At 45.5% G+C, this 26,361-nt stretch overlaps 1 protein-coding gene across 17 annotated transcripts in view; it reads right to left on the reverse strand.

The window, feature by feature from the left end:
* LOC147612186 (uncharacterized) overlaps positions 1–26,361 on the reverse strand; it is a 170,778-nt gene that overhangs the window by 82,028 nt on the left and 62,389 nt on the right. For all 17 annotated transcript variants that reach the window (XR_015263673.1, XR_015263672.1, XR_015263671.1 and 14 more), the window contains exons 4-9: positions 21,305–21,376; positions 21,048–21,191; positions 20,864–20,935; positions 20,331–20,402; positions 3,723–3,794; positions 3,544–3,615 (exon numbers count right to left, since the gene is read on the reverse strand). Coding sequence is in view for 3 of the 17 variants with exons in the window: in XM_086784068.1 (XP_086640194.1) it covers positions 3,544–3,615; positions 3,723–3,794; positions 20,331–20,402; positions 20,864–20,935; positions 21,048–21,191; positions 21,305–21,376 (504 nt within the window). In the remaining 14 variants the exon portion in view is untranslated. The remainder of the gene's footprint in view (positions 1–3,543; positions 3,616–3,722; positions 3,795–20,330; positions 20,403–20,863; positions 20,936–21,047; positions 21,192–21,304; positions 21,377–26,361) is intronic.

The following is a 26,361-nucleotide window of genomic DNA, read 5'->3' on the forward strand; positions in this document are numbered from 1 at the left end:
TTTGCTCCAGTGCTCTTAAGCATTAAAAGCAAACTTCATCATTGGAGTAGGAGGAAGCTCGACTTGGCCTCTAGAGCTTTGGTGGTTAACCAAGTTTTGCTAGCCACGGCTTGGTGTATCGCTTCATGCTGGATTTTTCATAAGGGCTGCATTGGCCAGCTTCGTCGCCTTATTCGGAACTTTCTTTGGTCAGGGCTTGATGGAAATGCACACACCAGGGCCAGAGTTGCTTGGGAAACCATTATCAGGGGGGATTGAATATCATTGACCTTGAGGTGCAATGTAAGGTTTTGCTTTGTAAGCTTGTTGTTAGGGGCTCTCTTCCAAGCACTAAGCCGTGGAAGGACTTTCTCATGAGCAGATCACGAAGTGTGTCCCTGTTCGCGGAGGTGACTAGGCTCTCAGCTCACGCTTTATTTTTTCGGATGTAGTTCATCGCTCCCCTTCATCCCCCCTGGTTAGGTCCCTCCTACGGGCCTGGGACTGCCTGAGGAGTTTTTTGGTACCCATCCCCCCACGTTCAGTCGAGGAAGCTAACCGGCAGCCCATTCTGTGGAATGATTTGTCTTTAGATGTGCATGGTAGACCTCTTGGGACAGCTATGCATATTCTTTGGGCTAGCTGGGAGACCCTATGCCCCACAGTGTTGGCTTGAAAGAGGTTTCAGAGCCTTATCAAGGTGCAAAGATTGAATTTCACGCGGTATTTGAAAGGCTCTAGCCAGAGGATTGCACAGATTGATGCAGCCTTTCCCAACCACTAGATTACTAGATCTTTCTTGGATGGCCGTCATCATTCTTGGTTTGGGGTTTTTTCTGGGACAAGTATTCCTCTTCAGGTTATGGGTCTCCGCTTTCCTAGGGAGGATGATGTACTGGTCTTTTTTTCTGTACAGGATGGATGGCAGCTAGAGAGATGTGACGTGGAGGACCTTATTGAGGGCCCCCAGATTTGTCCAGTCAGAGTTGTTAGCAGGTTAAGGAAGCACGTCTTTGTTGACCCCCCCCCCTCCCCCCCCCCCCCCCCCCCCCCCCCAGGGATGATCACAGAGAGTGTGCCTTTGCTTGTATGGTGGCTGCCCTATCAGACATTTGCATTGGGACCCCCGTGAGTGGGAGTGGAAGGATGCTTGTAACCCTTTGAAAAGCATGCCTTTTTTCAGTTATACAATGCGGAATGCCAGACATCTTATCTTGGGACACATTCAGAGTGTCCCTACTCTTAGACCCCATTGGGAATCTTACGGCATTTCGACTGACATTCAGAGGGTATTTTGGCGGAGATTGTGGCATTCTTATACGAAGCCACAGATTTCCTCCTTTATCTGGGTTTCTCTTCGTGGTGGTCTAGCCACCAATCAGTGGAGGTTTGTTATTGGTGCTTGCCCAGCATGCCCTAGATGTGCAAGAGTTTCGGAGTCAGTTTACCATTGTTTATGGAAATGTAGGGAAGCACACAGGATTTTGTCTGCGATTGCACACCTCTTTGGTAGGATTAAGAGAGATACTATCATTTCTTTTGGTTCTATCATTTGGTTGACACAGTCTGGGCCTCAGCTGAGGTTCAAGGGAACTGACAGGAGCTTGGCCATTATGGTTAGGCAAGGAGTTGCTCGGCAGTGTTGTCTTCAGGATTTGCCACTTTCACACTTTGTCCCTCCGGCACAAAGGTTAGACAGCTCTTGGGAGATTATTGCTAGCATCTCAACCTAGAATATCTGGAAGGCTAGATGCACTGAGGCCATTGAGGGTACTCCTGTTCTTGTTTCTCAGTGTCTTTGCAGGATTTGGAGTGATATTATTCACACCATTATGGCTACCTGGGCCAGAACCCAAGGATCTTCTAGGGCTGCGGAGAGGAAGTGCGGCCAGTTTATGAGAGAGTGGGACTTTGGTATCTTTTTCACATCCTCTCATTTGGAACCCTATTGGCAGCAGCAGAGGATTCTTGATTGGTTGAGATCTCCACCTTGCTTGGTGTGAAATCTCCATTTTGTAAATTTTTTCATACTTACTAGAAGTCTCCTTTTCAGAAAAAAAAACACCCACTCACTTATATAGATCAGGCCAATATTCATAACCCTACTTGAATAAGATTCCTAACAATGCTCCAATACTTACTTATGTGAACACTCACTCGCTAATAAGATCCCTAACAATGCTTCAAAAGCCAAATGCTACCCGCTCATTACCCATAAAGTACCAACCATGTCCCTTAACGAGTCGCAGGAAGATTCTGAAGTGAAGGAAGACCCTTTCCCCAGAATACTTTCTCAGGAGTCCCACCTCTTTCAAGAAATCATAAGGATGAACTCAGAAGTGAAAACCGATGTTTTGGATGCCAAGGTTTTGGTCACCAACTGAAAGACTGCCATGTCAAGGGGACAGGGAAGTCAAGGACCCCAAATTCAGAGACCAACCCCTTCATACCAGTCTAATCAAGGTCCGTCTCGCCCAAGCTAGGGAAACCCCAGAAGAGCTCTAGCTCAGCCATCTGCCTCTGTCCAGAGTAACCTCAGAACTCCCTCCCAGAACTGGGGAAACCAAAGAGAAAGAGTTCCACCTCAGACTGCAGCAACCAGAGCAGTCAGTTTCGGAGTCAGTTTACCATTGTTTATGGAAATGTAGGGAAGCACACAGGATTTTGTCTGCGATTGCACACCTCTTTGGTAGGATTAAGAGGGATACTATCATTTCTTTTGGTTCTATCATTTGGTTGACACAGTCTGGGCCTCAGCTGAGGTTCAAGGGAACTGACAGAAGCTTGGCCATTATGGTTAGGCAAGGAGTTGCTCGGCAGTGTTGTCTTCAGGATTTGCCACTTTCACACTTTGTCCCTCCGGCACAAAGGTTAGACAGCTCTTGGGAGATTATTGCTAGCATCTCAGCCTAGAATATCTGGAAGGCTAGATGCACTGAGGCCATTGAGGGTACTCTTGTTCTTGTTTCTCAGTGTCTTTGCAGGATTTGGAGTGATATTATTCACACCATTATGGCTACCTGGGCCAGAATCCAAGGATCTTCTAGGGCTGCGGAGAGGAAGTGCGGCCAGTTTATGAGAGAGTGGGACTTTGGTATTTTTTTCACATCCTCTCATTCGGAACCCTATTGGCAGCACAGGATTCTTGATTGGTTGAGATCTCCACCTTGCTTGGTGTGAAATCTCCATTTTGTAAATTTTTTCATACTTACTAGAAGTCTCCTTTTCAGAAAAAAAAACACCCACTCACTTACATAGATCAGGCCAATATTCATAACCCTACAATGCTCCAATACTTACTTATGTGAACACTCACTCGCTAATAAGATCCCTAACAATGCTTCAAAAGCCAAATGCTACCCGCTCATTACCCATAAAGTACCAACCATGCCCCTTAACGGGTCCATGCCAAGTATGTAGCATATCCACTCCCCGTATATTATAATACACTACATTTTCAATAATGTCATGCCATGGATTCAAACTGGTGAAATGATTGAAAAATGTACATTCTTACTTTTTTTTTAAAAATGAAAATTTAACAAGTTAGAAGTTCGAGCTCACAGGTCGGTAAGATCTGTCAGAAGTCCTAAAGTTGCAGGGATTGCCCCCATTATAAAATTGTTGTCCAGCTTCCTGTTAAAAAATGAATTCAACTATCGTCCTTTTTGTACATAAAAAATCAAGATAACGCAAGCAAATGAACTTAAAAGCTCTTGAGATGGAAAACATTATGAACTTACAATTGTTGAAGCTTGAAACAACTACCCAAATCTGGCGGTAGTGGACCCGATAATAGATTGTCATTTATTATTCTGTTCGAATCAAGAACACATATGAGTGGGAGAAAAATGGTAGTTCAAACTTTGTCACTTTAGCCCACGACCCAGATCCTTCCACATTCTTGCCTGACATTGAAACCAAAACCAGTTTTTAGAGATACATGAGAAAATTTGAACTTTTGGACATTTGAGAATGGGAGGCTATCCAGAAATGGGCTTTGAGCACCGTGAAAATCATTTTGGGCACTCAGGAATAGGACTTAGGCTTGACAGATCATCTCTGTCTTCATGGATTAGGCGGCCGACAGGTCATTGGGTTCAATGGAAGGACCAATACGTGGAAAACAAGCTCAAAGCAGGGATAGAAAAACGTAAAGAGAAAGGCATGAAGGACCAAGCATACACAAGTCGCCTATTGTGTAGAGCCTGCAACCAGATCTCTTTGAGTATTTGTTGTTTTGTAAACATAAAAGGCTAAGTATATTTTAAGTTTTGTACTATTGTAGTATTTGTTTTTTTCTGCAGTATGCAAGATTGTTGCACTGATGGATGCGTTACCCATATAACTTTGCAAGGAAAGAATGTGGCATGTCTTCTTGAGTGTGTTTCAACATTCAGAATGTGATGAGGATAACATTATGCTTGAAGACTTGGAAAGAAAAACCATAGTGTGAAGGTCTGTTTAAATACGGAGAAGGTACTCCTCACCTGATGCCTCGTGGCCATATGAGTAGGTAGTAAGCACATGCATGGTTCTGGTTAGAACATGTGACTATGGTGCTAGACCATGAATAAATAGGAGTGGATGGACTCCTCAAAATGTCATCCTCATGCCAACAATCTCTGCCATGAATGGAGAGTATAAACCTCTCCCAAGACGCTCTTTCAAGAGGATGCACCAAGCCCTCATGTCCACATCTTTTATCCATTAGCATCTCAACCATGTTAAAATCCCCACCAATAATCCAATGGTCAGCAAGAGGCATCAGTGTATTGAGAGATTTCCAAAAGGCAATCCTCTCACCTCTATGGTTGAGAATACCAATGCGTGTAGTAACCTGCATAAGAAGGATCCACTGCGCTCTCGCAAGCAAAATGACACCATGTCCAATGATGCAAGGCAAGATCAAAGCTGAAACAGAGATACAGACACCACCCTTGGTACCAACAGCTAGTGACCAAAAGGTGTGTCCCGAGAGAAGCTTGCCTGATCTCCCACACTCACTAGCATCCAGTTTATGCTCTTGCAAGAGCAATACATCCATAGGTCCACCTGTGACTACACAATGAAGCTGGGTTTTTACAATTTGTTTCCGCCGACGCAGAAAAAAACCCCCAAGACCCTAAATGTTCCAAGAGACAATCTTCATAAGGACTCAGAGTAAAAACGACCAGATCTCGTGGTCGACAAAGGACCCCCTTTAGAGGCGGAAGTACGTCTCGCATAGGTAAGGGAGGGAAAATCTGACCATGTAAACCTTACCTCTCTCTCCCACTCCGGGGAAAAGCCAGGGCTAGTCCTCAGAACTGGAGGGGTACCATGACAATGCGAATGCGCAAAATCATCCTCAAGGGTACAATCATCCTATAACTGTAATGCAGCATCCTCCTATGAAGGATCCAAATCATGTGCCTACAAGCCTCATTCTCCAAAGAAGAATCAACATCTTGTGAGGCAAGAGCTGCATACAGGTTAGGGTGCTCCACAAGGGGTGTGGGTGAAGGGGCAGGTACGGGGGTCTGAGGGTGCCTACCATCCCTAACCACAACCCAACACTGTGTGGTCTGCTATGGCAAAGGAGCAACTGGAGTCTCGGCAATTGCAGAAGGCCTCTGATGGGCAGGACCACGCCGCCTCCTAGCATGGCCCCTCGATCTGGGATAATCTCTAGCAATGTGACCTTGTCGACGACAAATCCGACACTGGTCAGGTGTGCCTGCAATCTCCATCCTCTGGTGGAAATGAGATCCGTCAGGTCTCTGAAGCATAACATGATCATCAGTATAATCGATGGATCAAGAACAAGCACAAGGACCCAGGGTACACCATCAAGAGTGGCAGTAACGACCACGGAAGTTGAGGCGGGAGAGCTCGGAAGGACTGGTACCTCTAGAACCTGGTCAAAGGATGCCCCTATTGAAGCTAAAGCTTCCAATAGGACCAAGGAAGAGCAGGGAATCGTAGTGAGACCGAGGTAAGGCGTTGATCCTCCGCCATTGGATCAAAGCCCTCTTGGTACTGAAAGAAGAAAATCTTCCTAGGACCAAGAGGAAAGGGACTGCCAGCAAAACCTGAGAAGTAGCTTTTGAAGAATGAAAGTCAACCTAGAAGAAGCCTCGACCAAGCAAACGAGTATCCTGGAAGTGCACAATCAGCTTCGAAGGGAGAGCTGCTAGAAGCCATTCATGGGCCTGCGAACGAGAGGGGTGGGAACCATAAACTCTCGCAACAAGGGTGGTCTCGACCTCAAGGTCAATGTCGTGCTGAAGAGAGGTGAGCTGGTCTTGTAAAAAATTGATGATTCTCCCGGCCAGTGGGGGTGACGAAAGATTGGTTGCGGGGCGGCAGAAGAAGCCATAAAGCCAATCAAAAAAAATGGGCGGCCGACTTGAATCCAGATAAAATTGCTACTGAAAAAGAGGCGAGTGCAGAAGAGGGGCAAACGCGGGGGCTGAAGGGCGGAAGCAGCTGAGGTAGTAAAGGCACTGGGGCAGGCAGCGGCAGCAGAGGGGCAGGGGGGGCTGCAGATGGGGGGGCAGGGGGCAGCAGATGGGCAGAGGGGCAGCAGAAGGCCAGGCGAGGGCTGTAGAAGGCCAAGCGAGGGCAGCAGAGGGGCACGCGGGGGACTACAGAAGGGCACGCGGGGGACTACAGAAGGGCACGCGGGGGCTGTAGAAGGGCAGGCCGGGGGCTGCAGAAGGGCAGGCGGAGGCAACAGTGAGAAGGCGGGGGCAGCATAGGGGGAGGCGGGGGCAGGAAAAAGCAGTGCAAGCTCACTTCTCCTAGCAGCGTTCACCCGTTCCAAACTTTAAAGAGATTTGAGAGAGAGAGAAATAGAAACTGTATACCGTAACCCACTGAAGGGCGCCCTATCCTGTTACCAGAATAGTATTTACTTTATTACTTTGAAGAGACTAACGATGGACTGACGATAAGCCAAACACAAGATCTCGGAGGACCAAGAGTGGGGCTAAACTGTACACGGCTATAGAAGCACCAATGATGTCCAATCTTGAGCCTATGCACTCTTCCCAATGGAATGAGGGAAGGCTGCAAATCTGAGGCTGAGGTATGGGCTGTTTGGGACTGTTCTAGGCTATGTGTGGATGCTGAAAATGAATATGAATGCTGAGTTTTACCTTCACCAAAGTGTATTAAGATACACCCCTTCTACACCCTTGTTCACTTGTTCACTAAGGCTCCAAGGCCTATATCTTAATGATATAGGCCTTGGAGCCTCTCCAAGGCCTATATCTTAATGATATAGGCCTTGGAGCCTTAGTGAACAAGTGAGCAAGGGTGTAGAAGGTGTGTGGGTGTAAATGGTCCTAAGGGAGCCACCTAACCCTAGGCCACTAGCAAGCCTATTTAAAGGCACATGCCAAAGGCATTTGTATGAAGTATGAAGCCTAGTTGTATTTTAAGCAACTTAATAAGCAAGATTTGTTCTTGTAGTTTGGGTCTCTCTCCTCCACATCTTTTTGATCTAGCATAACCACCACGTTTTCTCAACATGGTATCTAGAGCTTGGGTAGATTAGGTCTCATCTTGTGTGGTGTAGACTAGGTCATCTTCTATCCCGTTTTTTGTGGATCTAAACCCCCAGCCAGTGGAGGCCTTCCAGCAGCTTGAGGAGGCCGAATCTCATCGAGCTTTCAACTAAGGAAGTATGAAGGACCTCAGGGCGCTCAGATCCGTACAGCCAATTTGGTGTTTTTGCCTGTCTGAGCAGCGGCATTGCATCTGGTTCAAGTCGGCGCCCGTTTCTCTACAGCGCTGAAGTCGTACAGTCCATACGCCGTCTGTAGGCGATTAGGGGCTATGTGGGCTTAGGGTTTTTGAAGCCCATAGTTTTGAGGCTTCTCTACTTGAGTTTCAGCCCACGAGGAGCAGTAACGCGCCGGCAGGAACCAAAAGACCAAGCCTGGGTCTGCGTTCTCCATGGCAGCTTTTATAAAAGCTTCAAAAGTTAGTGTTTTTAACACTAATAGTGTTATTAAAGACTAATGATGCAATTAATCCATCAAAGGAGGAGGTCTTTAACACTAAGGAGGCTCTTCTTCATCAGTATTGGAGGCCAGGCACACACTATAAGTGCAACATTATAAGTCTTCATCATCAACCTGCTTCTATGCTTACCTTGGCAAGCTTCCAAGGAGAAATGGTGGAACCATAAGCCATTGTCTTCATCCCATAAGCCAAAGAGGTTGAAGTTTTCTGGTTTTTCATCATCAAACTCAGTTCCTTAAGTGGTTTAAAGTTCGGCACATGTACACTAAGTGCTCATCTTTAATGTTTTTGTGTATCACCCTTGAGGCTCTTGTTTGTAAGAAGCATAGGCATGTCATAAGCCATATGCACTCATTTCCCAAGCCCAAGGCATGTTATTCCGCTGCATACTCAGCATTTTCATCTTCTAAGATGAGTTTTAAGGTTGAGCATAGCATCTGTAAAGTGCTCTACCTTGTTGTTTGTCATGTTTTTGATAAGCATCTCTTGGCATTGTCTTGGTAAGAGGCATAGGCAACATTATGAGCCATGCCCTCACCTTCTTGAGCCAAGAATAATGTACCTTGTTGGTTTGAGCATTTACCTCAGCCACTTACTCACTTTCATTAAGCTTGTACTCACAAACCCTATTGGGTATCATGTAACCAACATGCACAAAAGCTCTTGTTGTAATTATGGAGTAGACACTACCCTTGACCAATCTATAAGGCAAGTGGTAAGACCCTCCCTTTCCCTTTCCCATATAAATCTACCTCATAACCATTACTCTAAGGAAGGCCCTCATTGCCCATGGAGGAGGTATGGTATGCAGAGAAGCATCAAGCATGTTGAAGGAACATCTATGTGCAAACCACTTAAGCAAGGGTGGCAGCCTTGTTTTGATCATTGTGTGAGAATGGTCAAGGTGGAAAGCATGTGGAAGCAATGGCATGTATGTCCAAAGCATGTCAACTACAAGAGGTCAAGCAAGCACACAAAGAGTGGGGTGCACCATTAAGGTGTACATTTTCATCGACATAAAATAAAGACTTAGATGGCATCATTGTATTAGCCTCTAAGGCTCTAGGAACATAGTTGTAAATCCTAGATAACCACACCACCATGAACATTCTTGTAAGCCTAATGTTATAAAGGCACTTTTTTTTTTCCATGTGTCCAATACCACCCATTCCAAGAATATTTTTTCATGAATGGTATTGAGGGGGAGTATCAAGATATAGGCCTTGGAGCCTTAGTGAACAAGTGAACAAGGATGTAGAAGGTGTGTGGGTGTGTGGGTGTGAATGGTCCCAAGGGAGCCACCTAACCCTAGGCCACTAGCAAGCCTATTTAAAGGCACATGCCAAAGGCATTTGTATGAAGTATGAAGCCTAGTTGTATTTTAAGCAACTTAATAAGCAAGATTTGTTCTTGTAGTTTGGGTCTCTCTCCTCCACACCTTTATGATCTAGCATAAGCACCACATTTTCTCAACGAAGTGCTGTAGCAAAACGATGAAGATAAGGATGCTGGAAACTCTATGTATGCTAAAAACACAAGGTGTCCTGAAGGGCTGAATGTTGTAGATGCTGTGTTTTGATGAAAGAAGGCTGAATGCTCATGTGTTGATGCTCATGCATCGATGCTCCTACGTGGTGATGGATGAAATTCTGAAGGCTGATATGATGAATGCTCCAATCGCTTATGCTCCTTGGGCTGAAGGCTCCAAGCGTTGAGGGCTTGTTGGCTGAATATGATATGAATGATGAATGGAGTATATGCTCAACTATTTATATGGACAAAGGATTCTAGTCGGCTGGCTACAAAGCTGGCCGACTACATCTGTCCTGCATAAAATATATAAATAATTTATAAATCCCAATAAATGCTGTAAATTATGGCAATAATACTCGATGAATTCTAATGAATGCTAGATGGTATCTGAAGGCTTCTGCCATGGTCTAAATGCAGTGGATGAATGCTATGCATTATGCAGAGTGCTTTCTAATGCAAACCCTAAGGCTTCTACTGACTCTACATGCATGAATGCGTCTCTTCAAGTGGGTTAAGGGACTTGGACTGACTATCTAAGGCTTCTACTGACTCTACATGCATGAATGTGTCTCTTCAAGTGGGTTAAGGGACTTGGACTGACTGACTATCTAAGGCTGAAAATGACCTACGTAGCTCGTGCCTGACTTATCCTGGACTGAGGATTACAATGGGGTCACAGCATACGACAAATATCATCCTAAAAGGTACTAATAATGTACAATGTCGCACTGATGATGATGAGCCATCTTGTCACCATGCACTAGTGCAGAGTGCATGTGACATTTCTCCATCTTGACTCTCGTTTCCCATTTGAGGACAAGTTTGTATGTAGCCATGTTCGCCATTTTCTCGGTAACTAATAGAAGGATCTTTTTCCCGAAAAAAAAAAAAGAATACAGTGCCATACTGGACCATTGGTACAGTTTCAATGTTGATCGCATAGATCCACTAACATGCCATATGTGGATTGATTATTCTCTAGGACTCTCAGGTCATGCTCCTTTATGGATGAGTCTCTATTTAGATGTTCCCATTGATGATGTACATTGTACAGCTGCCAAAAAAGAGGCTTTGCTTGGTAAATAATCTTGTTTTAGGATATGGAGTGTGATATTGTCAATGCACTTCAAGCAAAAATGTATGAGGACATGGATGCTACTTGGTATCATTTGGCAATTCGCATGCAAAGAGTAACAATTGACTATGGAAAATGGTATTCAGGGGAAGAAAGACAAAGAGTTATTGGTCTAAACAATAAATTATGAGCTCCCAAAGAGCTCTACCATACCCATGTCTTATCCCCTCAAGAAGAATTGCAAATGCATTCTGCTAGGCATGAACTGGACAAAAATGGTCAAAGAAAGCTGCAAAAATGGTAACTTCGATCACGACAGACACTTCTTTTCGATCACGACAGAAATGGCAAGTTCAGTCACGAGACAGAAACCTCATTTGGACGAGGGTTCTTCTTCGAAAACCTTCTTCAAAAGTTTGCATACAACAAGGAAAAAGCAATGCATTTCAAGACTTCAAATGCCAAACGGTGAGAATGGACACAAAATCTTATGTAGGTGGAGAAAGAATCTGTTACTCATTGTTTGCATTCTTTTGCTACACCTTCTCGGTGGACACAGCACACTTCTTGTGCTTGTGCTAAGCTACTTTCTCATGTGGAAGAAATCATGGATGCACAAGAAGGCAAGATCTTGAAGGTCTTTTTTCGGAATTAGAACTCAACACTGCAATTCAATCTTTTGGTCAAAGGAAATCCGTACGTTGGGATGGTTTAACTACAGATGGATGCCCTTGAAAAGCTGTTGGTTGACTCATCTCTAGACACCGGAAAGCTGGCCAATTTGTGGAAGACTTCCTCGGCTGATTGGTTATCTTCCGGCTTGTAAACCTCTGCTGGTCAACTCTTCCTGGGGCTACTGAGAGCTGGTCGACAACTGCAAACAGCCCCTCAAGGCTGGTCGATTTGCTCTGTGAGCCAGACAGGTGGAGGATGGAGTTACAGGGCTGTCCCGGGCTGATGTGGGAATGTTGTGGGCTGTCCATGGTTGTTCTGCATGTGCGCTAACCTGGGAAAGCTCGCTTGTACTGAGAAGGGACATCAAATTCAGCATATGTTTTGATTTTGTTTACATCTTGTACTGGAAGATTCAAGTGCTAGCCAGTCGAGAATCCCTAGGCACCCACAAGGTTGTATCTGAAGCAAACTCCTTTTTGGTAATCTAGCCATATGTTTTGATTTTGTTTACATCTTGTACTGGAAGATTCAAGTGCTAGCCAGTCGAGAATCCCTAGGCACCCACAAGGTTGTATCTGAAGCAAACTCCTTTTTGGTAATCTAGCCATAAAAGGGGGGCGGGGGGGGATTCTTCTGGCCCCTAGTGTGGTGTTCTGTGCAGAGTTGTTTATTTCTCTCTCTTATCTCGCATGTTCATGTGTTTTTTCAGTTTTCATGATTGATAAGATTTCCGTGTTACAACTGCCCTTCCGTTACATTGGTATCAGAGCTTGGCTTTCTACAAATCTTTTGCCATATATGATGTTGGATATGGCTATAAGGAGTCATTATCCGTGAAAGATGGTTGGGATTCTGAGGTGGCCCTCGTCTTACTATCGCGCTTCGAAAGAGGTTACCTTTGGTTTAAGCAACAGTGAGCGTATGGAAAGACTTCGTGGCCCTCTTGTCTATGTAGGGGCATTGTTGCACCCTTGCAGTCTATTCATATCATCCTTAGAAAGCTGGTACAAAGCGATTCCAGGGCACGGAAATTCTTTTCTTTCTGAAGACTTGGTAAACACATCATGGCCAGCCATTCAGATCATTCTGTGGAGGATTCTATCACCCGTATTCGCCGTACGCGGGAAGAGGATAGAGACAAGGACCAAGTTGGGCTTTGGCAGGTAACGATCCACAATTATCTGCTAGGGCTGAGGATCAGCAAGATCTTGATGCTTTGATGAATGAGCTTGAAGAGCTTCGTGATTTGCAAAGGGACTCAAATGTGTAGAGGGTTATTGAATCCAAGTCTTGGATTAAGGCAGATGTGGTCACTTTTGATGCAATTGTCCAACAGATGGGGATTGAGAAACCTCGAGAGTTGATTGTTGCTTATTTCAAAAGCCATGGCGATGTTTTCGATGATGAGGGCAAGTGGGTCTTCACATGGCAACCTCGCAAGCAATCCCATGAAGGAAATTTTGATAATGTTATGAGAGGGCATGTAGCTCGAACAAGTGATGTGAGAGGGCATGGAGCCCGAGCAAGTGATGTGAGTCGGCATGCAACCCAAACAAATGTTATGAGAGGGCATGCAACGCGAGGGAATGATGTATATCGACATGCAGCCCGAGTAGATGATGAAGGGTTTTCAGCCCATATGAGAGATGTGGAAGATCTTAATGCATTGTCAGTGATATCTCCACCTTCTAGGTATGTTCCTGTTCCTAGAGTTCCATCCCGAGTGGAGGGTTTTGCACAGGAAATCAGCCCTAGATCTGGGCATCGCCGCTATCGTAGACATGACGAAGGGGATGATGTACAAGAACAACGGGATGCTCAACACAGCAAGAAGGCCAAAGAGTTCAAGTCGGGGGGCAAGGACATCAAATTCGAGAGCTATAATGGAAAGATGGACCCCTAAGGCACTTGCATTCATAAGGCAATTTGAAATAGCCTTTTGCACTGAGGACTTTACAGAGAAATCTATGCTTAGGCATGTGGGAATGCATCTTAAAAAGAGAATGCGACTAATTGGTGGATGGCAAAGCTCTTGGATAGAACAGCTGCTCGTACATGTAGTACTTTCAAAGAGCAATTCTATGATTAGTTTCGTCCTCCTCACTTCGAAAAAGATGTACGAAAGGAATGGGATTGACTGACACAAGATAAAGGCGAGTCCGTTTCTTCATATGTCTCAAAAGTTTTGGCGGATTCTTCTCAAGGTCACACCTTTCAGGACGATTAGTAAGGACGAGAAGAAAAGAAAATTTAAGTCAAGGCTACAACGAATCATCTAGAAGAGCATGGCAGTGTATCCCCATAGCACTTTACATGAGCTGATATATTCAATTACTATTTCTAAGGAACTACATGGCAGGGGAGCATCAAAAAGCCAAGAATTCAGCTCATACAAGGGAAAATTCAGAGCTTGAAATGAGCAAAAAGGGGTGGACAGCCACCTAAGTTTATGCCCAATGAGTCCAAGGATGCAAAAGGGGACTCTGAAAAGAAGTCCGGGGGGGGGGGGGGGGGGGTAAAAAGAATGATCCTCAGCTATCCAGATAGCACATTTTTGATTGCATGAAAGAGGGGAAGTGCTTCTCATGTGGGAGCAAGGATCACATGAAATCTCAATGCCCCCAGAATACCAAAAGGAATAATGCGCAAGATGCAAAACCAGCGTGAATGTTATACCTGATGTACAGGATAATACTGCACATGAGCCAAAGAGCAGAATTTCATGCAAGGCTTGGGGCAAGTTAAAGGATCAAACAGCTTAATTCCTTTTTTATAATGCCTCTACAGATAACTTTATATTTATTCAGATGGCTACTGCTCTTGGGCTAAAGCCCGAGAAATTGGACATGGACTTTCATGCAGATGCCGCCTCTGAGGGAAAGGAAGTCAAAGTCACTCCCATCATCGGGAAGCTTCGCATACAGATTCAGGGATATTTGGATCATGAAGACTTCCTAGTAGCAGCGCTTACGGGCTGTGATGTGATACTTGGGATGCCATGGCATTATCGTTTGGATCCCAAGATTTTGCACAAAGAGAAGAAAGTAAACTGTACTCATAGGGGTAGGGAAGTTTGTATTCATGTGCGGGTACCACCGGGAGTACCATACCCATTGTAAGCCACATTTCTATTTCCAGGGCAATAAAGAAATCAGCATGTTCTTACTTAATCTTTGTACGTGATAATGTTGAACATGGTTCTGTTAACTCCCATAGATCAAGATAAGATTGATTTCTTAAGTGATTATGCTGATTGTTTTGCTGACTCCCTTCTCGGATAGTTACACCCCCAGAGAGGCAAGAGGATCATTGTATTGACATAATGTTTTGTTTTTGTTTTTGAGCTGGGAGGTTGCAAAGGAATCACCCTCTACCACCATTTGCTCGGGGAAAAAACCCGTTACCACCATGTCACCATGAATCCTTTAAGAAGGCCAGGAGCACTTCCTTGGACTACCCCCTTGAAAGGGGATGTGGGTCGGCATCTCAAGAAAGAGATAGTGCAGGCCTTGATCAAGGATCTCACCTGCTGAAAAAGCCCCTTAGACTCTTCTGTTAAGAAGATCACCCAGCGGGTTTCCGAAAAAGGAATGCCATACCCATATGGAGGGCGTCGGCTCGAGGGAGGTGTCCCAAACAAAGCGATACCCAGCGGTAGCCCGAATTCCACCAGATATCGAAGGCAAGGCCATACCCAGAACAGTGACTACAACAGCTCAGGCTCAAACAATTCACGGGACAACTCGTTGTAATACTTAGGTACAGCCACGCGGAGGAAAGCTGCAACGCACTGCGCATAGGCGATCCTCTGATTCGGGCAAGGGACTACCCAGCCAGGTAGTCTCCTCCCGCGAGCCTCCCCTCCAAGGAGGATGGTTCCGATTTCGCAATCCGACAGGTTCCGGCCTAGCCCCCTGGCATGAATGATGGCGGGCTGTATTGCCTCCCTGGGGCCATCCAGTCCGGAGCACTGAATGAGGAGGTGGGTAAGAGAGCTTTCGTTCTCATCCCCTTTACACACCGGGCACGTCCTAGGTGTGGATCGCATCACCTTAACCTTAAGACGTAGCCCGTCCACGCGAGCGAGAAGCAGAAGTTTTTCACCAGCCCCCCCAGGGTCCTCGCCCAACACAGCTCTGAATAAGTACTTACGAGAGAGATCAAAAGATTTCTCTTTATAGGACCTTAGGGAGGCGCAACCGTGTGAGTTTTCCCATAACTTCCAACTCTCCTCCCTCGCAGTTTGGACTGGCGCGCTGTTTATATACCTCGTTCCCCAGAGAAGAGTTCGCTTGCACCACGTCCACTTCTTGAACTGACTCCAGGCCGGGATATGGTTTACCAAGTCTGCGATCCAAGTTCGCAGTCCCGAGTACTTTGTGAAGCCCTGACTCTCTGCCCTGCACAATAGGCAGAGACAGGGGGAAGTTTGAGCTCTCTATGCAGGGCCGACGCGGCAACAGAAGTTGACTTGGCAGACTTACCCACTATCCACCGCATCCCCGTCGCGATTAAGCTCTCAATCGGATTGAGCTTGCGCATGTCATGGGCCCCCAAAATTTATGCCCCGTAAATCGCGACCGGGAAGATGCAGGCTTTGAGAAAGGCCAGTCTACTAATCCCTGGTAGCTCCCCTGCAAACCAATCTCCTTACAGGCAAGTGCTGCCGAGCAGGAGGAAATTATGACTCAAGTGAATGATCTTCTTGAGAAAGGGTTGATTGTCATGGCCCTGTGAAAATGGAACAGCACTAGTGTGGGCATGGTGGTTGCTGAGTCAGAATATTGAATGATTCACATGGGGGGTGCCCGGACAGAGTTAATGATGTGTGGACATCCCTAGGTGTGAAGGGGGGAACTAGAACATTAAAATTTTAATGTTTTATTAAAGTTGCCCCTAGGCCTTAGTGGCCCCTAGGGAACTTTAATAACAATTAAAGTGGGGGGCCCTAGGATTATTATGGAGAGGGGGCAACTCCACTTTTGGAGTGCATGCCTCTCTCTCCTCTCTCTCTGGAGTCGACTGCTGATTAGTTGTGCTGCTGCTGATTTCTGTGTGCTGGAGCAGGCCGTACAGCATCCGTACAGTTCTGTACGGCAGCAGGTACTGTTGCAGGCAGAGGCAGCGTTGGACTGTGGTACAGATACAGGTTGCAACGGGCGGCTGCAGCTGCAGAATTCAGGCAGTACAGGCTGTACGACTGCAAGTACAGCTCTGTACTTCTGCAGGTACACTGTACGGCCAGAACAGGTGTTAGACAGGTGCTCAGCATCATCTGTTTGCAGGCGGCGCAGGCGACCAGCATCCAGACAGCAGGCGGGTTACTGCTAGTTACTGTAGGTACAGTCCGTACAGTCCTGTACGGACAGGTACAATCAAGTACAGACTGGTACAGTGCTGTCTTTCAGATCTGTACAGTCAAGTACAGCACAGAGTTGGATGCAAGGAGGAGGGTACAGACAAGTACATACACACGTGTGAAGCAGGGTTGTGGAATCAAGTGTCTGCAAGTACAGATTGGTATCGTTACTTCCTCCAGTGCAGATACACGGGCTGATTTTGGTAAGCTCCGCATCTGTTCATCTATCTCTCTTTCTACTACTTTATGTCTGTTGCAGATTTGAGCTATCCGGCCCCTTGTGAGAGGGGGGGTATGGCAGATTGACAAGGGTGGAGACAGAGGTTGAACAGTTCATGTATGTATGAGCTGAGATGTTGAATCATGTGCTTGAGTTATGCCAGATGTATGCTCATGGCTGCCCTGCTTAGTGGTCTTGCCTGATCAGAGAGAGGCACAGTGTGTTGCTTGAGACACAGATCTGTGTGCATGGATCCTCTGTGCTAAGAGGTATTGTGGGCCGTCAGATTGGACATACAAGTGTAATCTCTTGGCTGATTTTGGTTGTACTCAGCCTTTCATACTTTTGTAATTGAATAAAGAAATACCGCTTTGGGGCCAACAGGTGTCGCTTTGTTTTCAGATTTGGGCACTCTAGCCCCAATCTTTTCTGTTTTCGTATCTAGACTACAAGTGGACGGGTGACTGCTAGTCTACCGCACTCTGGTTTCTATCAGAGGCCGGTTTCATTGATTAGGCCAAGTTCTTCGCCTTATTGTTCTCTAGCTTTTCTTGTGCTGGAAAAAGGATGGGTCGCACAAAATGTCTGTTGATTACAAGGCCCTTCACAAGATAACCATTAAGCACAGATTTCCGATTCCTAGAATCGATGATATTCTTGATAAGCTTGAGGGAGCTACTTTCAATCGCATTGATCTTAAGAGTGGCTATCATCAGATTAGAGTGGTACCATAAGATGTATACAAAGCGGCTTTCAGAACATCATTTGTACTCTATGAATATTTGGTGGTACCATTTGGTCTTACAAATGCTACCGCCACTTTCAATAGAATAATGGATAGAATTTTTAGACCTCACCGCAAGTTCAGAGGAACTTTCTTTGATGATATTATTATCTTTTCAAAGAGTGAGGTTGAGCATAAGGAACATATCACCATTGTTTTTCAAGAGCTTAGGAAACACAAGCTTTTCATCAATAGAAAGAAAAGTGAATTCTTTTTGTCAAAGATCCATTATTTGGGGCATATTGTTTCGAAAGACGGTGTATGCATGGATCCTGCAAAGATTCAAGCTATTAAGGCCTGGCCAAAGCTTCAAAACGTTCATCAAGTCTGGAGCTTCATTGGTCTATGTTCTTACTATCGTCGATTTATTCGACACTTTGCTTTCTTGGCTTCGCCGTTGCATGACTTAACGAAGAAGAATCTTCATTCCATTGGTCTGATTCAAAAAGAATAGCTTTCCAAAAGTTGAAGGACGCCACCTATCTCAGGGCCTGTTCTTATTATTCTAGATGTCAACATTTGGTCCATCTCCATTTCTGGAGCCACTTCTATGGGATTGTCATTGCATAGAGCGGCTAGATTTGTGCCATGTTCACATGGGGCCAAGCTAGTGTCCCATGTGAAAGGGCCAGTTTTGTGGTATGGTCGACTACTTCTGGAGTTGTTTCTGGTGCTAGCCGGCTACATACAGCCCTTGAAAAGCTGCTGGTCGACTCATCTCTAGACACCGAAAAGCTGACCGATTTGTGTGGAAGACTTCCTTGGCTGATCGGTTATCTTTCGGCTTGTAAACCTCTACTGGTTGACACTTCTTGGGGCTACAGAGAGCTGGTCAACTAAAACAGACTCCTTTTTGGTAATCTAACCATAAAAGAGAGGGGGGGGGTGTCAGCCCATCTACTGGCCCCTAGTGTGGTGTACTGTGCAGAGTTTTTTATTTCTCTCTCTTATCTGGCATGTTCATGTGTTTGATCAGTTTTCATGATTGATAAGATTTCCGTGTTACAGCTGCCCTTCCGTTACATTATGTATGCATGTATGCATGTTTTTTATGTATGTATGCATTCATGTGTGTATAAGTGCATTCATGTATGGATGTGCATATATGCATGTATACATGTATATGTGTGTCACCATTTGGCCACCCAATTGGTCCACCCGTGCTTTCTTATCATGTATGTACATTAGGCTAGTGTCCATGGCAGTTGTTAATGCCAGGGATTGATGCCACTCATGTGATTCTGTAGACTTGGCTTTCCGTTGGGACTTGTGCCTCCGTGTACATGCCCAGAAATGCTTGGTGGATTGGTGTTCTATTGGGTCTGGTACCTCGTGTACTTGCCTAGAGCACGTCTATTTTGGTATAGTCTCATGAACAGGGATTGTCCATACCAATGCTGCATTGCATAGCATCTTTATGTGCTTGCTTGCAATTGAAATTGCATGCTGTTTTCATGCTTGCTTGACCAATGTGTAGTTCCGGGTAAGGGGACGCCCGCCCGTGAACCGTGCGTGTGAAACTGTCTGCTGACATGGTTGTGTGGCATGTGAACAGGTGGTAAGTATTACCCGATCTAGGCTCAAATAGCCCTTAGGACTTAGCCAATATTTATAAGTGAGTGCGTTCCCACTTCATTAAAGTTTGGGCGTCCAAAAGTCACTTATAAATTATGACCGCTTCCAAGTTCACACTCACTGAAGTCCCGAGGCGGACAAGACTCAATGTCCAGGACCTGATCCTCCCCTTTTACTCATAAATGGGCATCTCCCCATGTCCCTTCACCTGATTGGACCCCAATTCACTTACTCATTAAGAGAAAATTCGTGTTTTCTCTTCATGAAGATTTTTGGAGACTGAAAACTCTATTTTTCCACCATTTCTCTCCATTTCCAAGCTCTCCATAGCCATACCCAACTTGCTAGGGTGTTTTCCAAGCTTCCAAGAGTGTTTCCCAGTGCTAATCACTCTCCTATACTCACGAAGCTTTCCCAAGGTTCCCTTCATCCTCTTGAAGACTTTTGTCGCGAAGAAAGGCGACAAATCAAAGATCTCAACACTCCAAGGACTTCCATCGCAAAGACTTCCGCTGTCATCAACTCTACTTGCTATTGGTAAGCTTTTATGCTTAAATATGGGAGCAAGTAGCAGGAGAGAGGAACCGGATTACAAGATCACATACCCTGTGTAGTGTTCTCTTGTCCTACGTGCTCTCTTGCAGATTGTTGCTACCATGTGTTGGTGGAACAATAGAGAGCAGATGGTAAGGAACATGGGCACTTGAGAGGGTAGTGTGGGTTGCAAGTCTACATCGACAACCACTTGTTTGCAATACTGTATTCATATGCATTGGTATGGAAATCTCGTCAAAAATGCCCATGACACTATGTACTTGATTCTCCCAAGATCAATATACTTTATTTGAGGGAGGGGTCGGCCGTTCCGGCTCATTGTGTGTCTCTTGTCAATTCAGCAATTTACTTCTTATATTTGAACAAGTGTCCAACAAATCTTGGTGTATTTAAGTGTATTGATTAGCATTGTGTTCAACCAAGTTACAATGTGACTGAGCATGTAGGTGTCTTTTTGTGCCTAAAACAAAGTATATGCCATAAAGATTTAAGCAAGTCAATTCTCTACTAACACAACAGTAAATTCTTTTCAGTAAAAGTTTAAACATAGCAATGAACTCACAAGTGAATCAAATCTGGAAATTGTCCAAGCCAGCTAGGTATGGTTCCTGTAAACTTGTTGTGGTCCATATGCCTACGCTCAGCATCAAGTACAGGTCACAATATATTGTTGATTATTCTTAGGATTAAATATATTATACACTGAGTGTTGTGGTTCAAACTCTCACCCCTGGCTGGTCACAGTTACTCGGCCAAACTAACTAGTTTCTAGGAAAATCAATTATAAAATGAGTAAATAAGAGCTGAACTTCTTATTAATGAAATAAGAGGACACATATGGTCGTATTACTTGCCAATGGTATTTTCTTATTGTGATGCAATCAATTCACCTGAACTATGTCCTGCTTTAGTTCTTTAGCATGCTGTGTTCATATACACCTACTTGATTTCTACTTGATTTTTTTAACTACAAGAATATTTGCAAAATTGTTAGGAATCGATTCTATACTTTCGTAAACAAGCATGCATAAAAAAACTTGCAGCTTTTCTTGTTTTGCCTGCTTTCAATAATGCAAGAAAATTGTGGCTGCTCACAAGTGACTGATACTTGTCAGCTTGCTAAAAGTTGAAGGGATGCTACCACTTAGAGCGTTGTCCTCACAGGCCCTGCATTCAATCACCAGAAAATCTTGCTTATGCATTGCTTTTCTGTTTCTAATTGGACACAGCAAGTACACACAGTGTGAAATGCTATGTACTAGGTGGTTTACAATCTTACAAGATTTTTAAGCTTGAAAGACCCTCAAACTCGTCAGGCAGATGGCCTGAGAGAGAATTGTTAGTGACTCTCAGAAATATAAGGTTCTTTAATTGACCAAGCTCCTTGGGTACAGTTCCAGAGAGCTGATTAGACTGGAGATCCCTGAATGTTGCAATCTTCTAAAGAAGTTAGATAAGAAGATTTGACTTCATCAATACACTAGCTGAAATACCTTGCACTCAAGAAAACAAAGACAAATTAAGTTCCTCACTTACAAAGCCACTAGCTTGGTAAGGTTCCCAAACCAACTTGGTATTGGGCCATGCAAGTTGTTATTACCCAAGTCCCTATCAAAATTCAACATATTTAGTTTGTCCCAACTCTCTCTCTCTCTCTCTCTCTCTCTCTCTCTCTCTCATGTATCAGATCCACCAATTGTTGTAACCTTTTTGGTCTCATAGGTCATTTTGGCCTTTTGAAGACGTTAATATATCATTTCATTTCTCTCTCTCTCTCATGCACAGTTCTAGTTCTGTACCACCCCAGTGAGATAGCTATGTTTATGTTTTCTTTCTGTTTTATTTTCCATTCCATGATGAGATATGCCATGGACATTATTGTATCACTTTGGTCTCATAGGCCCATTGGTTCTTTAGTAGACAATTAATATATCTTTCTTTCTTTCTTTCTCTCTCTCTCTCTCTCTCCGCACACACACAAGCTCAACACTCAACACCTCTCGTGTTGTGGTAGCAGAATCCCGAGTAAACCTGGACAAAGTATAGCAGCTAATCTTTGTCAACCCCTTATGAAATCTCAGAGTTTGGAACATACAAAATAAAGAGAAAAATACACATTTTGGGGGATGACCCAGAGGAGAGGACCCTTACTGACTCAAACAAAGACATATAAAACATAAAAATGTGGAAGTTGTAGGGACTTCCTATGCATGATGTTTGTCAGTGTAGCTCCTCTTCTGGCGGCAACGCCAAGCAATGGACGCTTGGCTCGTCATTTTAGGCCCGAGCACCCCGAGGGACTTTGAATGTGTCAATGGAGGCTTCAATTTGATAAAAGAGGCATTAGATTAAAGGAGCCCTAAAATTGTCAACTGCAGTGGCTTCAATTGAGTGCCAATGCCTCAATTTCTTAGAAAGCCCCAAATGTGAGAGTATACAAGTAAAAGAGGCGTTAGATTAAAGAAGCCCTCAAATCTGTCAGGTGCAGTGGCTTCAATTGAGTGCCAATGCCTCAATTTCTTAGAAAGCCCCAAATGTGAGACTATGGAGGTACCATTAATTATCCAATTTTGGCTTCAATTTTGAAAACCCCCAAATTAGGTATTTGCAAGGCCATCAGCCGGAGGCTTCAGCCTTTCCTCCCTGACTTGATCCATGACACTCAGACTCGTTTTGTTCAGGATCAGAGCATTTCAGACAACATCTTCACTGTCTAGGAGGCAACATCTTCGGCCAGGATGCGGCAACGGGACCTCATTGTGCTCCTTCTGGATTTTGAGAAAGCCTACGATAGAGTTAACTGGGACTTTCTAGAGGGCACGATGCACCGGATCGGGTTCCCAATGGAGTGGATCCATGGTGTTTCAAGCCTCTACTCAGCCTCTCACAGTCAGGTTCTCATTCAGGGAGCCCGAGGTGACAGATTTCCCCTTTCTCGCTTGGTCCGGCAGGGCTGTCCACTGGCACCATACCTCTTCCTATTTGTCGCCGAGGCCATGAGCAATTTTCTCTCAGCCCAAGAGAGACGGGGATCCAAGGATTGCGTCTCCCCATCCGTACTCAGGAGGAGCTGCTGGACTCGGAGTTGCAGATGACACAGTAGCATACTTATCCGGAGATGTGAATCTCCAGAGATTCGCAGCAGGGGTGATAGAGATCTTCTATTGCACATCAGGAGCACAAATCCACTGGCACAAGTCGTGTGGTTTTTGGGTAGACTCTCCACCCGCTCCGACTTGGCATCCAATTGAGGCTTTCCAGCGGATCATGAGGGGCACTCCACTCTACTATCTTGGATGCCAGGTGGGCATCGATATCTCCCCAGAGCAACAGCTAGACCCCTTCTTCTGAGCATTCGGAAGAAGCTTTTGTATTGGAGTTCTGCGAGGTTTTCCTTAGCCGGCCGACTGGTGGTGGCGAACCAGGTCCTCCTTGCCATGATGTGGTATATCACTTCTTGATGGGCCTTCTCCCAAACCTGCATTGGTCACGTACAGCGATTGATCTGCAACTTTTTGTGGACCGACAACGATGGGAGGCCTGCCTGGGCCAAGGTGGCCTAGAGAGTGATCATTCAACCGCAACACAAAGGGGGCCTAGGCATCATTGACCCCGCCATTTAGAGTCGTGCCTTGCTGGGCAAATTGATTGTCAGAGGACTTCTCTGAGGTGGTGAGCCTTGGAAGGACTTCCTCTTGGCCAAGATTTCAGCCCGTACTCCGAGCCTGCGGTTTTAGCCCAGCTTTTAAGGACAGATTGGCCACCAACCTACTCCGAGCTTGGGATCACCTTAGGCCGGCCCTCTAGCAGTCAGTTCCGGTAGCCTCGTAGGAGCGTCTTGGACAGCCCCTAATCTGGAACCCCCTAATCCATTTACCCACAGTGGCCACGTGTTGGGGGCACAGCCTCATGTATCCTAGGGAGCGTTGAGCACAAGACCTGCCAAATCCCTTGGAGATTGGCGAGAGGCCTTGCTGGGATCCGGGGTAGAGACAAACTCAGCTTCGACATCGAAGCTGTTATTCCTCGGGAGTGGTTGACCCCTATCCCTAACCTGACCCGACCCCCCACAGTGGTTGGGCGTGTTTACTAGACATGATATTCTCTTGGCAGTTCATGGCGCGGATGAGAGTTGTGCTTTGCTCACTTCTTCGATTGGACCCCATGGCAAATTATAGAGATCGAAACCCCCTTTGGATGACTTCAGTGGATGCACCTTACAGAGGGTGAGAATGATCGTATTTCAGGCACATGAGTGGCACATTGATCCCCCTCCGGCCAAGGTGGCCAGGGAGAGACTGGCATTTATAGATTTGGGAGAGCCGGCCCCTCACGCACTTCCAGTTGGACCCGGGGGAGTGGACTTGGTGTGATCCTGCTAACAAGGAGGAACTCTGGGTACCCCGTTCTTCGCATACACCGCACGGCAAGGCCGCAGGAAATAGATGGACGAGGTTGAGGGCACCCCAACAGTAGCAGTACATTGGCAATCACATGGCCTCTCACAGCGCTCTCTCTCAGATTTTTGGAAGAGGCTCTAGGACAGTTTTCGGCCTCAAAAGATCACCCTCTTTCTTTGGCTGCTGGCACACAGGAGTTTGGCGGTTGGCACGTGGTTGGCCATTGGCGGTCGACCAGCAGCTTGTCCGAGGTGCGGCCACCTTCAAGAGTCTCGGCGACATTGTCTTTGGGATTTCCCAAAGGCTCAATAGGTTTGACAGCGGATTCTCCGCATTTTCACAATGGACAGGACCTTGACCTGTATCATTTCATGGGGAACTGTCACTTGGGCCTCAAAGACTGAGGTTGTCATGGTTTATGAGGAGGAAGGTGGGGGGCTAACCCTTCAGGTCTCACCTTCGCATTTCAGCAATACCAGTCCTAGCCCCATCTATTGATCATTGGACCCCGGGTTCGTGCCAAAGATGGGAGATTCGTAGCAACATTGCAACCTGACACATCTGGAGAACTCGATGCAACGACGCCATCGAAGGCACCCACGCTCCGCCTCCAGATTCCATGAGGAGCATTTGGCTCGACATCATTCATACCCTCCGCCATGAGTGGAGGAAGTGGAGGGTGGCTCTGACCACATGCGGAAGCGGCGGGAAGCCTTCTTGAGGCTCTGGTGGCCTGGGCCTTTTCTCACAGATAGAGGTGGTGATTTCACTTGGCATTACAGACCACATGTGTGGTTATTCCCTCCCCCTCCCCCTATATGATATAGCCTTCTCCTCATAGAGTGGCCAGCCGTAGAAGAAGTGCACCTTTCTCCACCTTTTGATTCTTTGATCCCCACCCTGTACATGGAGGCAAGTTTGTATCTAGCCCTTTGTGGTTGTATTTAGCCCTTCGAGGCTGGCTTTTTGTTAACTAATAGAAGGATCTTTTTCCCTCCCAAAAAAAAGAGACTTCGTGATCCTCTTTTTACATGTATGTGGAAGCATGCTTGATCAATGCTAGTTAGAATGTTGATTAGCTACTAATTAACACTAATCACATGACTAAATTACTTAACGGAAATCCGTACCAGATTGAAACCTATTGTGCTATGGTTGCAACTCCTGATCCAAGCATTTCCACTGCTGCTCTTGACTTTGAATTGGCAGATCTTCCAATTGGTTCAACTTGAGGCTCAACTTGCACTCTACATCCTGTGGCTCTTCTTCCAATGCTGACTTACCTCATCCATGGTACTGAACTCGAAGAATGAAACCGGATGATTCTGGGGTATTGTTGTTGCCACCAACTCTAGAATCTGTGGTGGGTCCTTGGAGACTTTTTCCAGTACTTGCATTGGCTCCACGGAATCTCACAGCTGCACATCTTGGTTGACCTCAACTTGCTACATGTAGCATGTCGCTAGAATCCTTGTGACCTTGATCTTCGACTAGCTCAAGCTCCTGTGAGGAACTCTTTCCCATTGAGTTTCAAGCCCCAGGAGACTCACTGCTATGGTGCCTTCATCAACTTTTTACGTGTTTGCCAAAACTACTTTTCAACGTTGGATCTAGCTCCAACATTCTGCCAGCCATTTCACCCTATGCTTCCCCTCTGGATCATCCCAAACATGCTTGATTGACACTAACTAAACCATCAGTTAGCTACTAATTAATGCTAATCACATGATTTAATTACTTTAAAAATACACACCAAACAAGGCAGAATAACCTGATCTACTGTCTATTACAAAACATGAAAATGTGTAATGCTCCAATCCTAACTTCTATCATGCTAGCATTAATGTTACATACATGAACAAAAGGTTTCTAATGCTCCAAGGCTGTTCAGGGCTACTGATCCAAGCACTTCCACTACTGCTCTTGACTTTGAGTAAGTAGATATAGAACTAAATGCCCTCATCTTACCCTCAGCTGCCTATTTATAGGTTCATTCAGGACTGGTCCACTGATTAGAGTTGGTCAGTTGGCTCTAGCTAAACCAACAGTGGATAACTCTGTTGACTGCCACCTATTTCAACACTAGGCGTCTGGTCTTCTGGATGTCCGCGCAGCACTTGGACCTCCTGAATAGTGCCTATCCAGTCACTAAACCTATCCAAAAACCTGCTAACCATGTCCACGTGGCACTCA

The sequence above is a fragment of the Cibotium barometz genome, chromosome 46 (genome assembly GCF_041138505.1).
Source record: "Cibotium barometz isolate CiBa-2024 chromosome 46, ASM4113850v1, whole genome shotgun sequence".
Taxonomy (NCBI): Eukaryota; Viridiplantae; Streptophyta; class Polypodiopsida; order Cyatheales; family Cibotiaceae; genus Cibotium; species Cibotium barometz.